General features: G+C 43.2%; 2 protein-coding genes across 3 annotated transcripts in view; one reads left to right on the forward strand and one right to left on the reverse strand.

Moving 5' to 3' along the window:
• thrb (thyroid hormone receptor beta) overlaps positions 1-6,980 on the forward strand; it is a 95,164-nt gene extending 88,184 nt beyond the window's left edge. The window contains exons 10-12 of one of the 2 annotated variants that reach the window (XR_014592992.1): positions 67-325; positions 957-6,560; positions 6,644-6,980. Coding sequence is in view for 1 of the 2 variants with exons in the window: in XM_083899803.1 (XP_083755929.1) it covers positions 67-325; positions 957-1,198 (501 nt within the window). In the remaining variant the exon portion in view is untranslated. Of the gene's footprint in view, positions 1-66; positions 326-956 lie in introns of both variants that reach the window. The other variant, XM_083899803.1, reaches the window with a different exon arrangement.
• A 1,315-nt stretch (positions 6,981-8,295) lies between these two features.
• nr1d2b (nuclear receptor subfamily 1, group D, member 2b) lies at positions 8,296-16,519 on the reverse strand. Its single transcript, XM_083899802.1, has 8 exons — positions 16,224-16,519; positions 13,913-14,143; positions 13,492-13,580; positions 12,381-12,525; positions 11,467-12,194; positions 10,828-11,013; positions 10,520-10,730; positions 8,296-9,808 (listed from the first exon to the last, which is right to left on the reverse strand). The coding sequence occupies exons 1-8, from the start codon at positions 16,240-16,242 to the stop codon at positions 9,612-9,614; spliced, it is 1,806 nt and encodes a 601-aa protein (XP_083755928.1). The 5' UTR covers positions 16,243-16,519; the 3' UTR covers positions 8,296-9,611.
• Positions 16,520-17,171: the final 652 nt, after the last annotated feature.

Below are 17,171 nucleotides of genomic sequence, written 5' to 3' on the forward strand. Positions count from 1 at the left end.
TGGATTTGAGCAGCGTTCAGGGAGTCTTTACTGACCCTGTGTCCCCTCTGTCCTCCTGGTCCTCAGCTGCCTTGTGAAGACCAGATCATTCTGTTGAAAGGCTGCTGCATGGAGATCATGTCGCTGCGAGCCGCCGTCCGCTACGACCCCGAGAGCGAGACGCTCACGCTGAACGGGGAGATGGCGGTCACGCGAGGTCAACTCAAGAACGGCGGCCTGGGCGTCGTCTCGGACGCCATCTTCGACCTCGGCGTCTCGCTGTCCTCCTTTAACTTGGACGACTCGGAGGTGGCTCTGCTACAGGCCGTCATCCTGCTTTCATCTGGTGAGCGATGGATAGATAGATAGATAGATAGATAGATAGATAGATAGATAGATAGATAGATAGATAGATAGATAGATAGATAGATAGATAGATAGATAGATAGATAGATAGATAGATAGATAGATAGATAGATAGATAGAAAAATAAATTATATAAAGTTAGATGATAAAATAAGATGTTATAGTAGATATATTCAGCTGTTCAAGAAGGAAGAACTGTCCACTCGTCTGCACCAAAGTCCATAGAGAAAATCAGTGTTTTTAGATCATGGTTACACTGGTTTAATTCTGCTTTGTTTTGCAGTTTTTTGTCATTTTTTCAGCGTTTTAAATCTCATCAAAGGATTTCAAAAACCAGAGTCATAAAGAAACCCATTTAAAGTCACTGTTTGAGGCAGCGGTGCAAAAACAACTCCCGTGTGCTGTGATGTAAAAAAACGCAAATTTTCTCTATGGACTTTGGTGCAGAGAGTGAGCAGTTTTAAAGAATGACACAAACGGAATTATAAAGCAGTGTAATGATTACATATAGGCATACATACAGTAGCAGGTGTAGATTTATGTGGTGACACATATACAGCTAAATGGTGCTCCACCTCTAACTAACTCCATGGTCCTTCTGTCGCCACCAGATCGACCAGGCCTCAGTAGTGTGGAGCAAATCGAGCGCTGCCAAGAGGAGTTCCTGCTGGCCTTTGAACATTACATCAACTACCGCAAACACAAAGTGGCTCATTTCTGGCCCAAGCTGCTAATGAAGGTGACGGACCTGCGGATGATCGGCGCCTGCCACGCCAGCCGATTCCTTCACATGAAAGTGGAGTGTCCCACCGAGCTGTTCCCTCCGCTCTTCCTGGAGGTCTTCGAGGACTGACCGATGGATTTTAGTGTATGTGTGTGCAAGTGTGTGTGTATGTGTGTGCGTCTTATCTATGTGTATGTGTGTGTGTGTGTGTGTGTTTATGTGTGCATCCGTCAGCGCCTGGGCACCCTGGTGGTCTCAGGGGTGGAACCAGGAGAAGGGCCATCACATGAACTTTCTATGAGCACTACTGAGTGTCACTTCATTCCATAGGTTAGGAGTAACTCTCTGGTCTAGTTTTGGATGGAACCATTCCTTTACAGTGCGGGTACTTTTTATTATTTTTCGTTTTGTTTTGTTGTTGTTATTGTTGTGGATATAACCTCTCACCTCGGATTTGTGTTGATGATTGTACAGTTGGCATAATGGTGGTTTTACTGACGCTTGTTTATCATTAGCAACCATGCAGATGTTGTGTTTTCCTTCCTTTTATGTTGAAAAATTTCAAGACGGCTGCTCACCCGAACCACAAAAATAGGACTTTATTCGTGATTTATTTTTTTAAGCCCCGCCCCCTACCTGCTCGAGTTTATTAACTGACACGTAGTGTGTCATCCATGTGGCGTGAACTGCTCTCGCCATCGTACTGTGACATGACGCGCTAACAGCGACGCGCGATCTCGACGTTAACGCTGCATTCCTGGGATGTCGAAAACATCGGACTTTTGCGACGTCACAGCGGCTGACAACTGCAACAAGCGTTAGCGTCTGTGTTACGATAGCATAACAGAGACTCCTTACAAAGAACGCCTGGAGAAAGGAGAATTATTTAAGCCCCTTTTACACAATAATTAGCAAGTCTACTGTAGAGCGAAGTTAACATATGCAAGTTACATCATAACAATTGTTATTTTGTCTTTTCATCGCTGCATCACCCGTGTGTGAATCACAGAACGAGACAGGAAGAAGAAAAACGTCAGTCTCTCGCTACTGACATTCACGGCTAATGGCTATGCTAAGAGCTATGCTAACGTGATGGCAAAAAAATTAAGAAGGCAAAGAAGAAATTAGCTTGATAAAAACCCACACTCACTGCAAATTGATTTAACTCGGGTTTAAATGGGAACACGGTGTTAGCACAAAATAGGGACTATTTTGTCAGAAATCCCTTTTAAATAACACCTTGGCCCCATGCCAGTATAGTTTATATTTGCTTTTCAAGTAGTCAAAAAAGAAAACAAAGCCAAAAGGACTTTATTTTAACATATATATTTACGTATATATTTACGTATATTTACGGCCTTTTTTCTGGGACCTCAGAATCCTTTTAAACGGCCCTGCTGCCACACAAATGCCAGAGACAACTGAGAAGATTTTGTATGCGCTTAATACGGTGTATGGTCTTACGAGCGTCTTATTAGCCTGAAGCTAATTGCGTTATTGCAACGGATTACAGAGCGTACACTGTGATGATTATCTTTTTAACAGGGGAAACATTCTGTAGGTTCATCAATAATCAAAATAGTAGCAGTTGTGTCATTAGCCGTGGTGTAAATATGATGGTGTCATGGCGCTAACTCTGTGTCGTAGCTGCATCCGATCATGACGCCACCTGCCGACACTGACAGGAATGCAGCGTTAGCATTTAATAAAAAAACAAAACAAAAAAAACGCGCCTGACCACCATCGCCACAAATTGGTCAGGGCTAAACTAAAGCACACAAATGACACTAATGTCATGAGAAGACAATCACGTTGTAGTCGGGGTTTTTATTTTTATTTTTTTATTTGTATTAATGTGTAACGATGCCACACGCTGTGCCAAACCCAAGTGAATGATGCCCTCCGACTCTTGTGCTAGTTAGCGTTAGCGCTCACCGCTCGGCAGAGTCCCCGCTCCAGACTCGACACACACACACACACGCACACACTCACTCTTGTACAGCTATCTTAGTGAGGACACTTGTCCTTAACCATCACAACTAAAAACCCAGTTCTAACCCTGACACCAGGTCTAAACACATATACACAGACAAAATGTTCTGGTTTGTAGTTTTTTTTTGGTCCTCACAAAGATATACATACAAGTACACACACACACACACACAGTGTTCTAAAGCGTTCTTCTTTTGTTTTGTGGTTTGACGCCTCGCCGCACGCCGGAGGCTGAGCGTTTAAGACAGTGACGTCATGGTGCTACGGTCGGGGAAATGGCTGATGGAAAAAGCCAACCGCCCTCTAATGATGGCATACATATACACTTACGCGCACATATGCAGTACACACATGCACATACATGTATATGCATATATAAATGCATGTGCCCTACATAACACGTAGGTCAGACCCTCCACTGTGACCAAACAGTGGGATCTGAGGCCCAGTGACCTTTGGCTGGACCAAAAACAGTGTGATTCATCATCAGCACGGTACACTGAGGGAGCTGGTGAGATTGTGAAAAAAAAAAACGTAGCGCTCGATCCGTTCTTTTATTTTAGCCAATAATCGTTCTCTCCTCTTGTTGTTGTTGTTGTTTTTAAAAAGGAAAAAAAAGCTTCTCTATGGTATTGTCGTTTGCAACGTGACAAACATTTGCTTTGTAAATCTCGCTTTTTCTCCCGAGCTTCACACTACTCCTCAAAGCCGCTTGTGTTTTTTTGTTTTTGTTGTCGTCGTTGTTGTTGTTATTGTTGTTGTTTATTTCCTTCTTCTCCTCTCTTTTCTGTGAAGTGATGCCTTTTATCAAAGCAATAGACTTGCTGCAGTGTTTGAATGACCCGGACCTCACACACACACACACCTCGCAAACTGTACAGTCTCAATATAAATGCACAGACAATCAGAGGGAAAGAGATGAACGGGGGGGGAACCTGGCACCTGGAGGATCAGGTGGTCCCGTTAGCATGTTGCGCCGGGCCATTCTGAGCCAGGAGAAAAACGCAACGCTGGCCATGTTTCCACGCACCATTACCTCCACAGTCAAGGTCAAAGTTCACGCCGCGATGTGACGAGATGAGAATATTACAATTTAAAACTCGGTCCAGTTGGATGGATCGTATTTAATTCTGAATTAGCATAACGGCCTTTATCCTCAGAAAAGTCCCAGGAACTAAACTCAGGAACTAAGGACCTAAAAAGTACCTTTGTTGCATTTGTGTTGCATTTAAATCACGTCTGAAGAGCCGTAAAGATCTGAAATATTACACAGGGCTGTCACTTTTTGTCTGAAATTTGGATATTTAACGCAATGAAGGGTTGACACTCAAACACAAACAAAAAAATAAGAATTTGGCTGTAGATCTGTTTTGAAAACACTTCAGAAATCATGAAATGTGTGGAAGTATTTCGGGTTTTACACATTTACAAGCAAAGCTGCCGACTCATCTGTTAGCTTAGCTGTTAGCAAGTCAGCGGGGGGTAAGGCCTCATGGCACATTTGTTTGCGTGTACGGAGGTTATGTTTCCGAATACGTTCAAAGGATTAGTGTGCGGAAAAGTGACAGCCCTGTCATCACATCAGCGAGTTAGACCGAAAAAAGGATTCAAGAGTGACAACTTTGTTTGAGACTTGCTTTTCTTTTCTCTGTAAATACAGTGAGATCGTAACAATCTCTCAGTCTCTCGTGTCTGCGTGACTGTTTTAATGTTTTGTATGTAACAACACTGAATCGAAAAGGCTAGCTGCGCTCTCTTACCTCTTTTTTAAAACTTTTTAGACTAGTCTCAGGAATTCGGCTGCATAACAACAACATCAACAACATTTAAAAAAGAAGAAGAAGAAGAAAATAACGCCCCAGTATGCTAGCGGCAAGTATAGCTCGTTTTGCTCGCAGTCTGGATGACAGTTGTATACGTGCTACTTGTGTTTGACCGGTCACTGACATACAGTACTGTTAAGACCACATTCTACCTCACGAGCGAGGCCTTTTTATTTTTTAGACGACGCAAACTGTAACTGTGACCTGGCAACCGGAACCAGAACTGGAACTGGAGCGACATTCCTCTGGTCCAAATGCAAGTTCAGTTCCTGAGTTTCTGGATCCCTGCACAGGTGAAAAGGCCACAACAAGAGATTAAGAGATAAGACAAGTCCATGAAAAAAAAAGTGAGTCATTTTAAAGCTGCATTTTTTTTTTGCCACTGGGGGTGTTAACATGTTAGCAAGCAGTTGACATCGATTTGAGGAAGAAATGCGATATTCTCCGTGGTTCTGGAAGTCCTGAAGAAAACACCTGACCTCGTTTTAATGAGAAAATAGTATTTGACTTTTGTAACCTGAGAGTTTGCTGGTTGGAATCCCGACAGGTCAAGGCCTGGGGTTCCCAGTCCCTATTGCTCCCCATAAAGTGGGTTTATTTGAGTCTCTAAATTGACCCCAGCCACCAGGGGGGGCCACATCCAGTGTTCTCCTACTGCTGGTGGGCTCAATATTTTTGGTTTGACCCTTAACATGTGTCAAAACATCCACCAGTGGGTGTTAACAAGTGATCCTTGTCAAAAGCTAATTTGTTAGCAAAGTATATATTTGACCGAGTCTAGAGAAACTAATTGTTGGTGTTTTTGTGAAATTCGGACACGGTGGTCACCACGTCGCTATCACTTTAGCAACTTTTGCTACAAACTCAGCCCCAAGATTTTGCTCTGCTAACTCCGCTAGCCACCTTTAGCCAGTTTTAGGAATTAGCCTTCCCCCATTGGTAGTCTATTTTCCCTCAAAACAAGAACACTGTTCGTTTTAAAACGTGAATTAAATGCAGTTAGCGCAGCTTTAAAATCAAACACACAAACCTGAATAAGAACGTTGACTTTCACACGGCGTGAACGACAAAATCGTAACGATCAAAGTGACTGTTGGTGCGTGTAAACGTGGTCAATGCTAACCGCTGGTTCAAAACATGTTTACTGTTCCTGGAGAAGTGCCAGTACACCGTTATCTCTCCCACGAGTTGTTACCCTTAACGTTACTCAGTTATAAACCTATAACAAGAGTTGCACCATAGAAAAGCTATTTTACAGTACAAAGGAAAAAGGATGTATATTTTCAGACTGCAGATTTTTTTTTTTTTTTTTTTACGGATGTTGTTAGCATAATATGGACATACTGTTTTGCATAGTGTTAACAAAAAAAAAAGATGGTATCTTGCTCTTGAATGCATTTTCATGTCTGCAAAAAAAAAAAAGAAAGAAGCGTGAGCAAGACTTTATGAATCATTAAAACAAAAAAGAAATTAATAGTGCAACATTAATTTACGATTTAAAAAAAAAAAAATCAAAAGACTGTAGCTGGACTTCACTTCTCCACAAAAACACAGCTGAGGTCGTACTACGGAAGAGGATCAGGGCCAGAATTCTGAGAGAAAATATGTTAATTATTAAAAAATGACTTCTTATTGAATTCTGATTGTGAAAATTGTGAATTCTGGAAAAACAAAATGTCAGAAAAAAAGTCTAAATTCAGAATTTTGACTTTAAAAACAATGCTGACGTGGCCAGAATCCTCTTCTGTAGAGATCAGAGTGCAACCAGCATCAGAGACAGAAATCGTCCACCTTTGACACAGATTTTTCTCCTTGTGTGTTTTAAGTGTGTTTTCTTGTTCGACTCATCTGTTCAACACTTACAGGAAAAAAAAACGTCGGAGAGATAAATAAAGTGTGTTTTTGGGGGCGCAGGAAGGAGTGAACCTGTAGCAGTGAAACCACAGGACGCAGACGCGCAATGTCTCGTCCTGGTTCGCTGTCCTGCACTCTGCATTATTTTACTGGACGTCCGCTCCAGTGATCCGTCGTCGTCCAGCTGTGGACAGAGAACTTTTGACATGAGCGGCGTGGACGGCTAAAGAGCGAGAAGACGAGCTCACGGTTGAACGATGATTGCAGCTAATGTGAATTGGCTTTTGAGAATAAAGATGGTTTTGAGAGAATGTGGTTTTGTCCTTTTCTTTCTCTTATGTTTGTGTTTTCCATTTAATCGACAAAAGACAATGATCTACAAGTGTGTTTTTATTCATTTATTATCCCCTGATAAACAGTAAATGTTGCTTACTATTCAGCCATTCTCTCCTCAGAGTCCACCATGTTGTGCTCCCTTGTGTACAGTAGCCCGGAATGGACAAACAAACGCTGTAAGTGTTCGGACCGTTGTAATATTCACTTTTACCTCTAGATGTCACTTTTTTCCATGACATTGTCGTTTCCGGTGTCTTCTCACTGTATGATCAGTTTACTAATTTAACTGTATTGTAAAGGACTTGGTGTAAATAATTGAATTAATGGCGGCTGAGTTCCATTTAGCTGCCTCATGCTGGTCACCCCCTTTGTCCGAGTCCTAACTAGACCTGACCTTGTTCAGTTTCAGAGGTCAGACCAGAATGTTCATGTTCAAGGTAAATCATTGTTTTTTAATTAACACAATGACACACACCTGAGTTGCTGAAACAAAATGGCCGCCGTGCACATGGCTTCATTTCCAGTGGAAGCTAGGAGTGAGACGCCAAGCTTTTCAGGTGAGAACAGTGTTTTTTTACACATAAACTGTGTCAATTATCAATTATCAAAATAGTCGATGATGGAATTGATCAATTATGGTCTGTGTTTGCCTCCTGTTTATAGTCCCGCCCCCTTGTCTTGCGGTCTGCAGACGGTTAATGTTGCCTGATCTACTGAAGGAGGTTTTTTTCAACACGATGTGGAACAGAAACAGATAAATGGTGAGTCTCATAAACACTGAGATTTCTCCTGCAACCAAAGACTGAAAATTGTTTATGATATTAAATACATGTGAAACCCTGCTCTAAGGTTTAATTAATGCAATTTTAATGTGGTAATAAAACACCAGCTACTACGAGGGGCCCCATCTTAGAGCCCCATAAAGGCTTGGGCCGGCCCTGATCTGTTGTTAGATGTATAACTAAGGGTAAAGTGGTTTTTTTCCTCCTTCTGTCTTAAACTAATTAACCTTCAGCTGGTTCTACATTGTATAATTAGGTTTTAGTACAAGAAGTAGCTCACGTACCACCGTCAGTTTGAGAACCATAGCAACAGATATTTCAACATTATTTACAAGACCGGATGTGATTCAACTCAAAGAAGAAGCACCACAACAAAACCCTCTGCGTTTAGAAAATTTATTTATATAGATATAGTCATCTATACAGTAATGTATGTATGATAGCATGTGTGTTTATATATATATTTATATTCATATTTATATTGAAATCTATGCGAACTGCAGTCCTTTTCACGGAGAACAGAGCCACGTTTTTAGCCACGTCAGCACAACGGACATTCTGAAAGGAAGCGATGGCATCAAAAACACCAGCAACGCACACACACACACGCACACGTGCGTGTCACATCCATTCAGCTTATTTAAGTCACAATCACATGTGTGATATTACAGTCAAGAGTTTATCTATTCAGTTCAACTAAGCTTTAAATCTGTACAGGTCTATTCAATGGAAATAAATGACAGGAAAAGAAATGAAGTTCATTCAAGTTTCTTTTCCCTGCTGTTCAGTGTCCAGCAGCGCCATCATGTGGCCGATAAGGAAACAGCATGACCAAGTCAGCAGGAGACAGCAGACACTGGTGTTTTTGTTGTTGTTTCGAGTAAAATCGAGTAAAATGTGAGTAAATGAATTGGAAATGTGTCTCCAGCTGTTCAGTGTCTCAACACTTCCACTTCCACCCGTGTGTAAAAACAAACGGGATACATTTGATTTGTCACAATGCCCAAATAATTTAGAAAATAAAATACATATCCGGCGACTGAGAGAAACACGGAGAACGAACACAAACTGCATGGAAAAAGCCTCTAAATAAGACTCTTTTTTTTTCTTAAATCATCTCAAATCAAACCACATTCTTCCACGATCTCGTCTTCGCTCTCTTTTTGTGTTTTTTTTAAAGAGGTTTCCACCTCGTCACTTATTCAGAGTCCAAGTTTTTTGTGTTTTTTTTTTTGTTTTTTTTAGGTTTACAACTTCTCGGTTATGACAGACAGCACTTTTCATTTCAAAAGAAAAATGTCCACGAGCGCGGTCGACTCGTCGCTGTACAGCTCAGATCAACACAAAGCGGTCACATATTGCACTATGAATGCAAACGAAAAAAAAAAAACACCGGTCTACACTATACAGAAAAGTGCTTTGTACGGTCACAAACGCACAGTTATGCTACACACAAACACAGGAAACATGTACATCGATCAGTGTGTCTGTGTGCAAGCATGACCGTCTCATACACACACACATACACAGGCTGTCAGGCCCTACAGTACAGTACAATAACATTTCATGGATCGACCTCCTTCCTGCAAATGTCAACGTTTTCAGTTTCAGAGTTTGATGAGTGAGTGGAAGGAGGCGGAGTTTGTTTTTTTTGTGTTTTTTTGTCTGAGGTTGGGTGGGAAGTGTGGCTGTGGGTCTCCGGGCCTCTGCGTTTGTGGCGCGGAGGGCGAGGAGGGTCAAGTACTGGAGGAGGCTTCAGGAATGGACCTTGAAGGCCAGCAGCTGCTCGGAGTGCATGTTGTTGAGCGAGCGCAGGTCGGGCAGCTTGAGCAGCAGCTTGGTGAAGATGGCGGACTCGTTGGGGTGGGACCTGGTGATGAGGCTGCGCAGCGCGCGGATCAGGGTCTCCTGCAGGGCCTCCACCGAGTTCACGTTCTCGATGCCGGAGCGATCTGGAACAACAGGAGGGAGGGAGGGAGGGGTCAGTGAGCTTCATGGTGCAAAACACCAAACACTAAGTTAACTTTTGGTGCAAAATTAAGAGCAAAATCATATTGGACTCGGTAGTGCTCGAGCCGATACCGTCAAGATTCTAGATCTTTAAGAGAAGCACGATATTGGACTTTTTGCCGATATATCAAGAGTGCTTTGGCCGATAACCGATATATTCAAGTCTAAATCTTTTAAGAAGCACGATATTGGACTTTTGCAGATACATACCCGAGTTCTTGAGCCGATAACCGATACCGATATAGTCGATTGTACATCTTTTAGGGAAGCACGATATTGGACTTTTGGCTGATATACTGGTTGTAATTGAGCTGATATTGATAATTAAAGAGTCTAGATCTTTCAAATAGGCACAATATTGGACGTTTTGCCGATATATGAAGAGTGCTTTGGCCGATAACCGATATATTCAAGAGTCTAGATCTTTCTGGGCTCCAAGTCCGAAAAAACCCCCAACAAAAGGCATATAAATGATAACAAATATAGGTGTGGCAAAGATTTAGGCAAAGAAATGCAACACTATACAAAATAAAAATCATATAAACACTGTTTAAGAGCATATAAAGTGAAAATACACAAACGATAAACATGAAATGCCTCTAAATGCTCTGATCTCTGAGATCGTGGCTGTGGTTATAAGTACAAAAACACACCTGCAGAGACGAGCACCACAGCAGTGAAGAGGCTCATCTCCTCCTCGCTCAGTCCCAGGTTAATGAGCTTCTCACTGAAGTCAAACATGGAGTTGAGGAGGTCGCTGGCGCCCATGGCCCTCAGAGTGTCCACGCTGTACTTGTTCCCACCCAGAAAGGTGACGGTGCGGTCCTTCACGTCAAAGAGCGAAGCGAAGCGCACCACGAGCACCTGTGGAGGAAAAAAAAAAAACAAAGGCTTAAACGGCTGCAAAAAGCTGACAATGATATAAACAAACATGATTACAGAAAAGTGACACCCGTCGTACCTCGAAGGTTCCAGCCTTCAGCAGGCTGACCTGGTCGTGCTGCGACAGGTCTCTGAAGCCCGGGATCTTCTTGGCGAACTCTACCACCTCCCTGACAGCCGGGGTGAAGCTGTGGGAAAACTCCTCCCACACCTCGTGGCCCGATTTCCGCGGGTCCACGCTGGGAGACGTGTTCATCGGACAGACCTAAAAACACGAGAGAGAGAGAGAAAAAATAATTATGAGCAAACCTCCGATAATATCAAACATATACCCACATATCCTATCAGTCTGGTTTATTTTACACATTATGTTGCTGCCCCCTAGTGGCCAGATTTAAGCATAAATGTTACATGTTTATCCTTTCTTTCCCAAATTAAAATGTAGTGAATTAGTTTATCAAATTAATTCAATTAGCTATATTTGATTATTACTATTACTAAAATGTTGCATTAATATATTTGAATCACTTATTTAAAGCATGTAGGGTTGGTTTTGTGATAATTAGATGAACAAATTAACTGTATTTGACTCTTATTCTTTGTCCTGGACTTAAACATTGCATTTTAAAGTCTAATTTCCCCTCTTTTTAAATCACATTGTGTAGTTTTTGTGTTTTGGTGAGCTGTAGATGAGCAGCTTGACCCCCCTCCCTCTCACCAGATGCATCCTCCTGCCTTCTCTCCACTGGTGCCCGCCGTGGGCTGTGTTGGCCACGTCCTCAGCAGCCGACACCCTGAAAGCCCCATGCGTGTAGGCCGGACAGTGGCTGGCGGTGGTGCGCGACAGTCTGAAAGGACAGTGGGTGGCGCTGTTGTCCTGTGGAGCCTGCGGGCCCAGGCTGGAGGAGGAGGAGGAGGAGGGGGTGGCTTCCTGTGCCACCATGGTGGTAGTGGCCACATTGTTGTGGTGGTTCCAGTCCTGCTGCTCTTCCTTCCAGCGTTTGGCCGCGTTTTGATCGCCGCCGTTGTCCACGGGGCCTGTGGTGGGCGGAGCCTCGGCGGTCAGGCTGCTCCGCTCCTGGTTGTACATGAAGGTCTCCTGGTGGGCGCGGGTCACCGAGCCGATCGCCTCCTCCTCACCGCTGTCGGACGCGCTTGGCGAGCCCGAGCTGGGGCTGGTGTCCATGGCCACGGCGGGCTCTGGGTCCGAGCTGGAGTCTGAAGGGCTCGGCGAGGAAGAGGGGGAGGAGGAGGAAGGGGCGGAGCCGGCTTCCTCGGAGGTAGGTTCTGTGGCGCTGACGGGCAGCGGCTTGGCGATGGGCAGCATCTGGGTGCTTTGTAGCTGGTTGTGCAGCTGGCTGTTGTTCATCATGTTGTTCATGGCGCTCTGCATCTCCAGCAGCATGCGCTGTTTCTCGCGCTTCGGGATTCGTCCGAAACGCACAGCTGTGAAGTGAAGAGAGGATGAGTGTGAGGACGATTCACTTTATTTAAAAGGACAAGCTCTCAGTCCCGTCCACCAAAGTCCATTGAGAAAAACAGCTTAAAAGTGCTGATTTTCTCTCTGGATTTTGGTGCAGGAGGGTGAGCGGTGTGCAGTAGTTTGTGTGTGTGTGTGCAGCAGATACTCACAGTCTCTGGACATCCCCACCATCAGGCATTTCTTGAAGCGGCACTGCTGGCAGCGGTTCCTGTTGATCCTCATGATGGGGCAGCTCTCGTTCTTAAGGCACTTCTTATACTGGATGTTCTGTTGGATGCTCCTCCTGAAGAAGCCCTGTGTGTTCACGCAGACAAAGAGACCAGTGTCAGACTCTCTGTCAGCTCAGTTCTCTTCACACGACCCTGCACTCACTCTTCTGTTTTGGCGGTTTTCCATTATCCAGTTCTAGTCAGTCAGTTTGGTATCAGGCAGGACGATTTTTAAAGTCTTTTTAACTGATCTAGAGTTGGCATTGTCCCGTTTGATTCTTGTGTCTTGAACACGGGGACACACTTTTGCACAATATTTAAATTATACATACATAAATCTTAACTAAAAGCTAGTATAGAGTCCTACAATATATAATATACTAGTATATAAATGTGTATAAGTGTTGCTGCTCTCTCTCTCATGCACACTGTGCTGCTGCTGCTGCTCCCCACAGTTAACTAGGCCATGCAGCAATGTGAAGTATGGGTAGGTGGTGGGTGTGTGTGTGTGTGCACGTGTGTGTGCTACTTTCACACAGTGTCTGCTTGTACCCGTGCAGATGGCTGTGCCCGCAGTGACCCACTTCACTCCAGTCCAAAGTCACGTTGGTTGAGCTGCAGTAAATTTTTATCCGCATTCAGAGTCTCTTTAGCGTACTTAGTACTTTAGTGTACCTTCTCTGATAGTAACACTTGACCTTGTCAGGACCAGTAGTCCACATGGAGACCAAAACCTGGTCCTAATGAGGTAGAACGTCAATAATAAAGGTTATGGCTGAGCATTAACTGTTTATAGTCGGGGATAAGGGCTTTAGTGAAGGTTGTTTTTGTAAAAATCAAGTTTCCAATTCATTCAATTCATATTCTGGGCTTTTAAATTGTCTTACCTGTATTTATCCCTGTTTGTGAGTGTATCTGTATTATTTATTTTTTTCGAAGGGAAATTATTAAGTTTAGGTCTGAGATTTGGATTGTGGAATGGAAGTCAGTGCAGAGTCCTGAGAAGAATAGCTGAATTAATCTGTGTGTGTGTGTGTGTGTGTGTCCTCACCTTGCAGCCCTCGCAGGCGTGGACGCCGTAGTGGAAACCAGAAGCCACGTCTCCACAGACTTTACACAGCAGCACCAGGCCATTGATTTCTGGTGAAAACAAAAAGGGGAAAAAAAAAGAAAAGTAAGAAAAAAAAACCCACATTCTTTCAGTTCAACTGAAAAAGCAGAAAAACCACAGATTTTTGCATTTCTAAAAAAAACCCATCACATGTTCTCTCTGGGGAAATGATGACAGTAAATACTTTTCCTGCTTCTCAGTGACAATTTTGATACTTGATCACACGTTTATCTGCTCTGTGATCTCTGTTATTCAAATTCCATTGTTGTGTGCTTTATTTAAAAATATCTTTATTTTGTCGCTTCGTTGTCCCAGACAAAAACTACTGAGAGGACGAATACAATCAGAATGGCCGTCTTACTTGTGATTCCACATTTAGCAGAGGAAGAGGAGCGTCCGCTTTTCTGGGTCCCTGGAAGGTTTTGACCACTGGCCATGAGTGCGGGGCCAGACGCCTGAGCCGGCTGACGGCGGCCGGACGAGGAGCCGTGAGGCGGAGAGGACGACTGGTAGCTGCCGTTGGAGGAGTCGCTGTGGAGGGACTCCGGGCTGGAGGCAGAGCTGGACGAGCTGATGTAGGCTATTACGCCCCCTGGTGTTGCATGACAGAGAGAGAGAGAGAGGGAGAGAGAAATGAGTTATAAACACTGTTTGTTTATGATTTTGCCTTTTCTGGTCTAAAAAACTGACCCAGTTAGGCCTAATCTACTGTAGATTAAAGCACAGGTTTAATTAAGCACAACCTTACTGTTTAATGTCCTGGGTAAAGTTAGTCCCAGCCTCTTAAATGTTAATATTTTCTGGTTTATTTGCTCCATTTATCAAAGAAATCCTCAAACTGAATCATTTTGGGTTTTTAGGATCCTCAAAATCGTCACCGGCACCAAATTACAGATTACTGCACCTCTTTAAAAATAGACCCTGACATCGACGACAAAAGAAGAGATCTTTCAAATGAAACACAAAAGAAAATGACACATCTGACAGACTGTGCAGACAGTAGACACAAAAGACGGAATGACTAACTCCAATCCAGTTTCATGTCATTTTTTTTTTTTTAGCATCAAATTTCCAAATAACCACCAGACTATCAGACCGTGAAATATGATTTTGTGTGTGTGTGTGTTTGGCCATCACTGCTCATGCTCCCACCCATCCGCTTCTTTTCCTTTACATGAAACTTAACCCCTCCCCACCACCACCACCACCACCACCACCACCACCACCACAAGCTGCAAACTGGTTTCTGCTTAAAGCAACAAGCTTAACATAAAGAGGGCAGGTCATCATACGACAACAAGGCTCCACAGCCAGTAAGAAACGGGCAGACGGGATCTGAGCACAGGCTGACCTGATGTCTCCTACCACTCACTGATTAGGTAACAGCCATTACATAACCAGACAGCTCCACCAGGGTTGTGTGTGGACTAGGTAGTCTGGTCCATCCCACCACCCCCATCGCCACCCCCATACACACACACACGCACAATAACAGCAAAGCAAAATCTGAATGGGATCATTTTAATTTTACATCATAAATAAATAAATTGACATATGTCATATCAAGTCTGCAGACAACTGCATTTGAATTTTCTTAATATATATATATATATATATATTTTGTATAATTGCCATTAATACACAAAACCACTGATGTAATGATTGCTTTTTACAAAATAAAATATAATAATAATTATATATATATATATATATATATATATATATATATATATATATATATATATATATATATACATATATATATCTAATAAAATAATAACATTTTAATAATAGTGTTTGAATCCAGTTAAAAGTCCAGTCAGTCTAACTCAGTATCCCTTTTTATTCTTCAGTTTATGTTTTATGGGTTAGTGTTAGTTGTGGGTTGTTGTAAAGGGCTGTATAAATAATAATAAATAAATAGCTAAATAAATAAATAAATAAATTTACATTTTAATAAAGAATCTAAATGCACTTCAAAAACAAAAAAACACAACTAAACTAATGGTGTATTCTGGAACTACTTTTTCCGTGCGGAACACTACAAAGAGAAACTGGTTAAACCGTCGCCATTTTACATATTTAATTGTGAAGAAAAAAAAAAGGGAGGGAGGGAGAGAGGAGAAAAAAAAGGAGAGGAAAAAACGCGCCCCCACGTGGAGCATGCATTCTCTTTCCCGGGAAAACTGGGTCAGCGCGAGCTGCCGAGAGACGCCTCACGTGTATCCGCGGCCAGACCACACGCCGTCAGGCGGAGGCAAATTATGCAACGCTGACGTCAAGGCGCCGCGCGGCCAATGAGCGGCGACGCACGAGGAGCGTAAACACAGGTGCACATGGCTAGGCGGACGGGTCCATGTGAGCTGAGGCGACTGCAGTGCTGCCGGAGCCAAAATGCCTGGGCAACAACAACAACCCCAGTGGTACTGCTAACCCACTTTTAACACACTCACACGGCACCACACGACACGAAAATGACACCATTTTGGAAATTTTTGTAATTTTTTTGTACAAACAATATTAACACTTAAAATGGCGGGGGGGGGGGGGGGGGAGAGGAAAAAACAGAAAGAATAGGGACCGTTTTTTCTCGTTGTGCTAGCCGTGCTAATTCAAGCTGAACCAAGTGTCGGTGAGAATAAACGAAGTAGCAGATAAATTCTGTGACTCACCAGCTTTGGTCGACTCCATGTCCTGTGAGTTTTTCGAGGTTTTGTGAGTTTTGTCCTCCTCCTGTCACCTGAGTGCAGAAGCCGTGTTTCTGTCCGGAGTGTTTTCAGCAACTGGAGAGTCGCTGAATGAGACCGAGCAGGAAAATACTAGCTATAGCATTTAAACCGATTTAAACCGCTGACGTTAAAAAACCCCGCAAAAAAATACACAGGGTTCAACTGTGTCAGGATGCAGTTTTACCGGAAATTGTTTTGTTTTTTGTTGTTGTTGTTTTTAAATAAAGTCAAGTGAAGGAGTCAGCTGTCAAATGAAGAGAAGCAGCCTTTTCCTATTTAAATGGAAGCAGCAGTTGGTCTGTTTGACTGCACTGTCTGTTCCATTCAATGATACTACACTGAGGGCGAGGACTGAGGTCTGTGCAGAGAGAGAGAGAGAGAGAGAGAGAGCAGTGTGTAACCATGTGACCCACTTCGTCACTGGCTCCTCCTCCTTCCTCCTTCCTCCCCACAGCTCTGCACTGGTGTCAGTGTAACCCACTGACATACTTTCAAAAGACAGTTGGAGAGTCCAAAAAAGCACCAGCAACGCCTGTTTATCAGTTTGCTGTGGTCCCAGAGTTTGTTTGTGAAGGATTCGGTTACGGACAATCATCCCCAGACTGTTGTGAAACCAGTGGCGGTTGCTGGTCTTTGAAACAGAAAGGAAGATAATTTCAGGCCCAGTTATTTATACATAAATTGTGCAAACGAACAATTGGAACAAGGACACGTTGCGTAAAACGGAAATGCTGTAATAGTGTGCAAATGAAAATAGCGCTTTTCCACTATACAGTTCCAGCTCAGCTCCACTCAGTTTGGTATGGTTTTCCATTACTATAGTATAGTACCTTCTCAGCATGGGTGGAGTCATCAACTGCCATGACTTTGGCCCCGTCCCAATACCTCCCC

Source organism: Microchirus variegatus (assembly GCF_963457635.1).
Source record: "Microchirus variegatus genome assembly, chromosome: 13".
In the NCBI taxonomy this organism is placed as follows: domain Eukaryota; kingdom Metazoa; phylum Chordata; class Actinopteri; order Pleuronectiformes; family Soleidae; genus Microchirus; species Microchirus variegatus.

Coding starts and splice junctions, on each gene's coding strand:
- nr1d2b (XM_083899802.1), bottom strand. Junction 11,014..11,466: donor AAGGCAGGAGGATGCATCTG/GTGAGAGGGAGG, acceptor TCGTGTTTTTAG/GTCTGTCCGATGAACACGTC. Junction 10,731..10,827: donor TGAAGGCTGGAACCTTCGAG/GTACGACGGGTG, acceptor TTTCCTCCACAG/GTGCTCGTGGTGCGCTTCGC.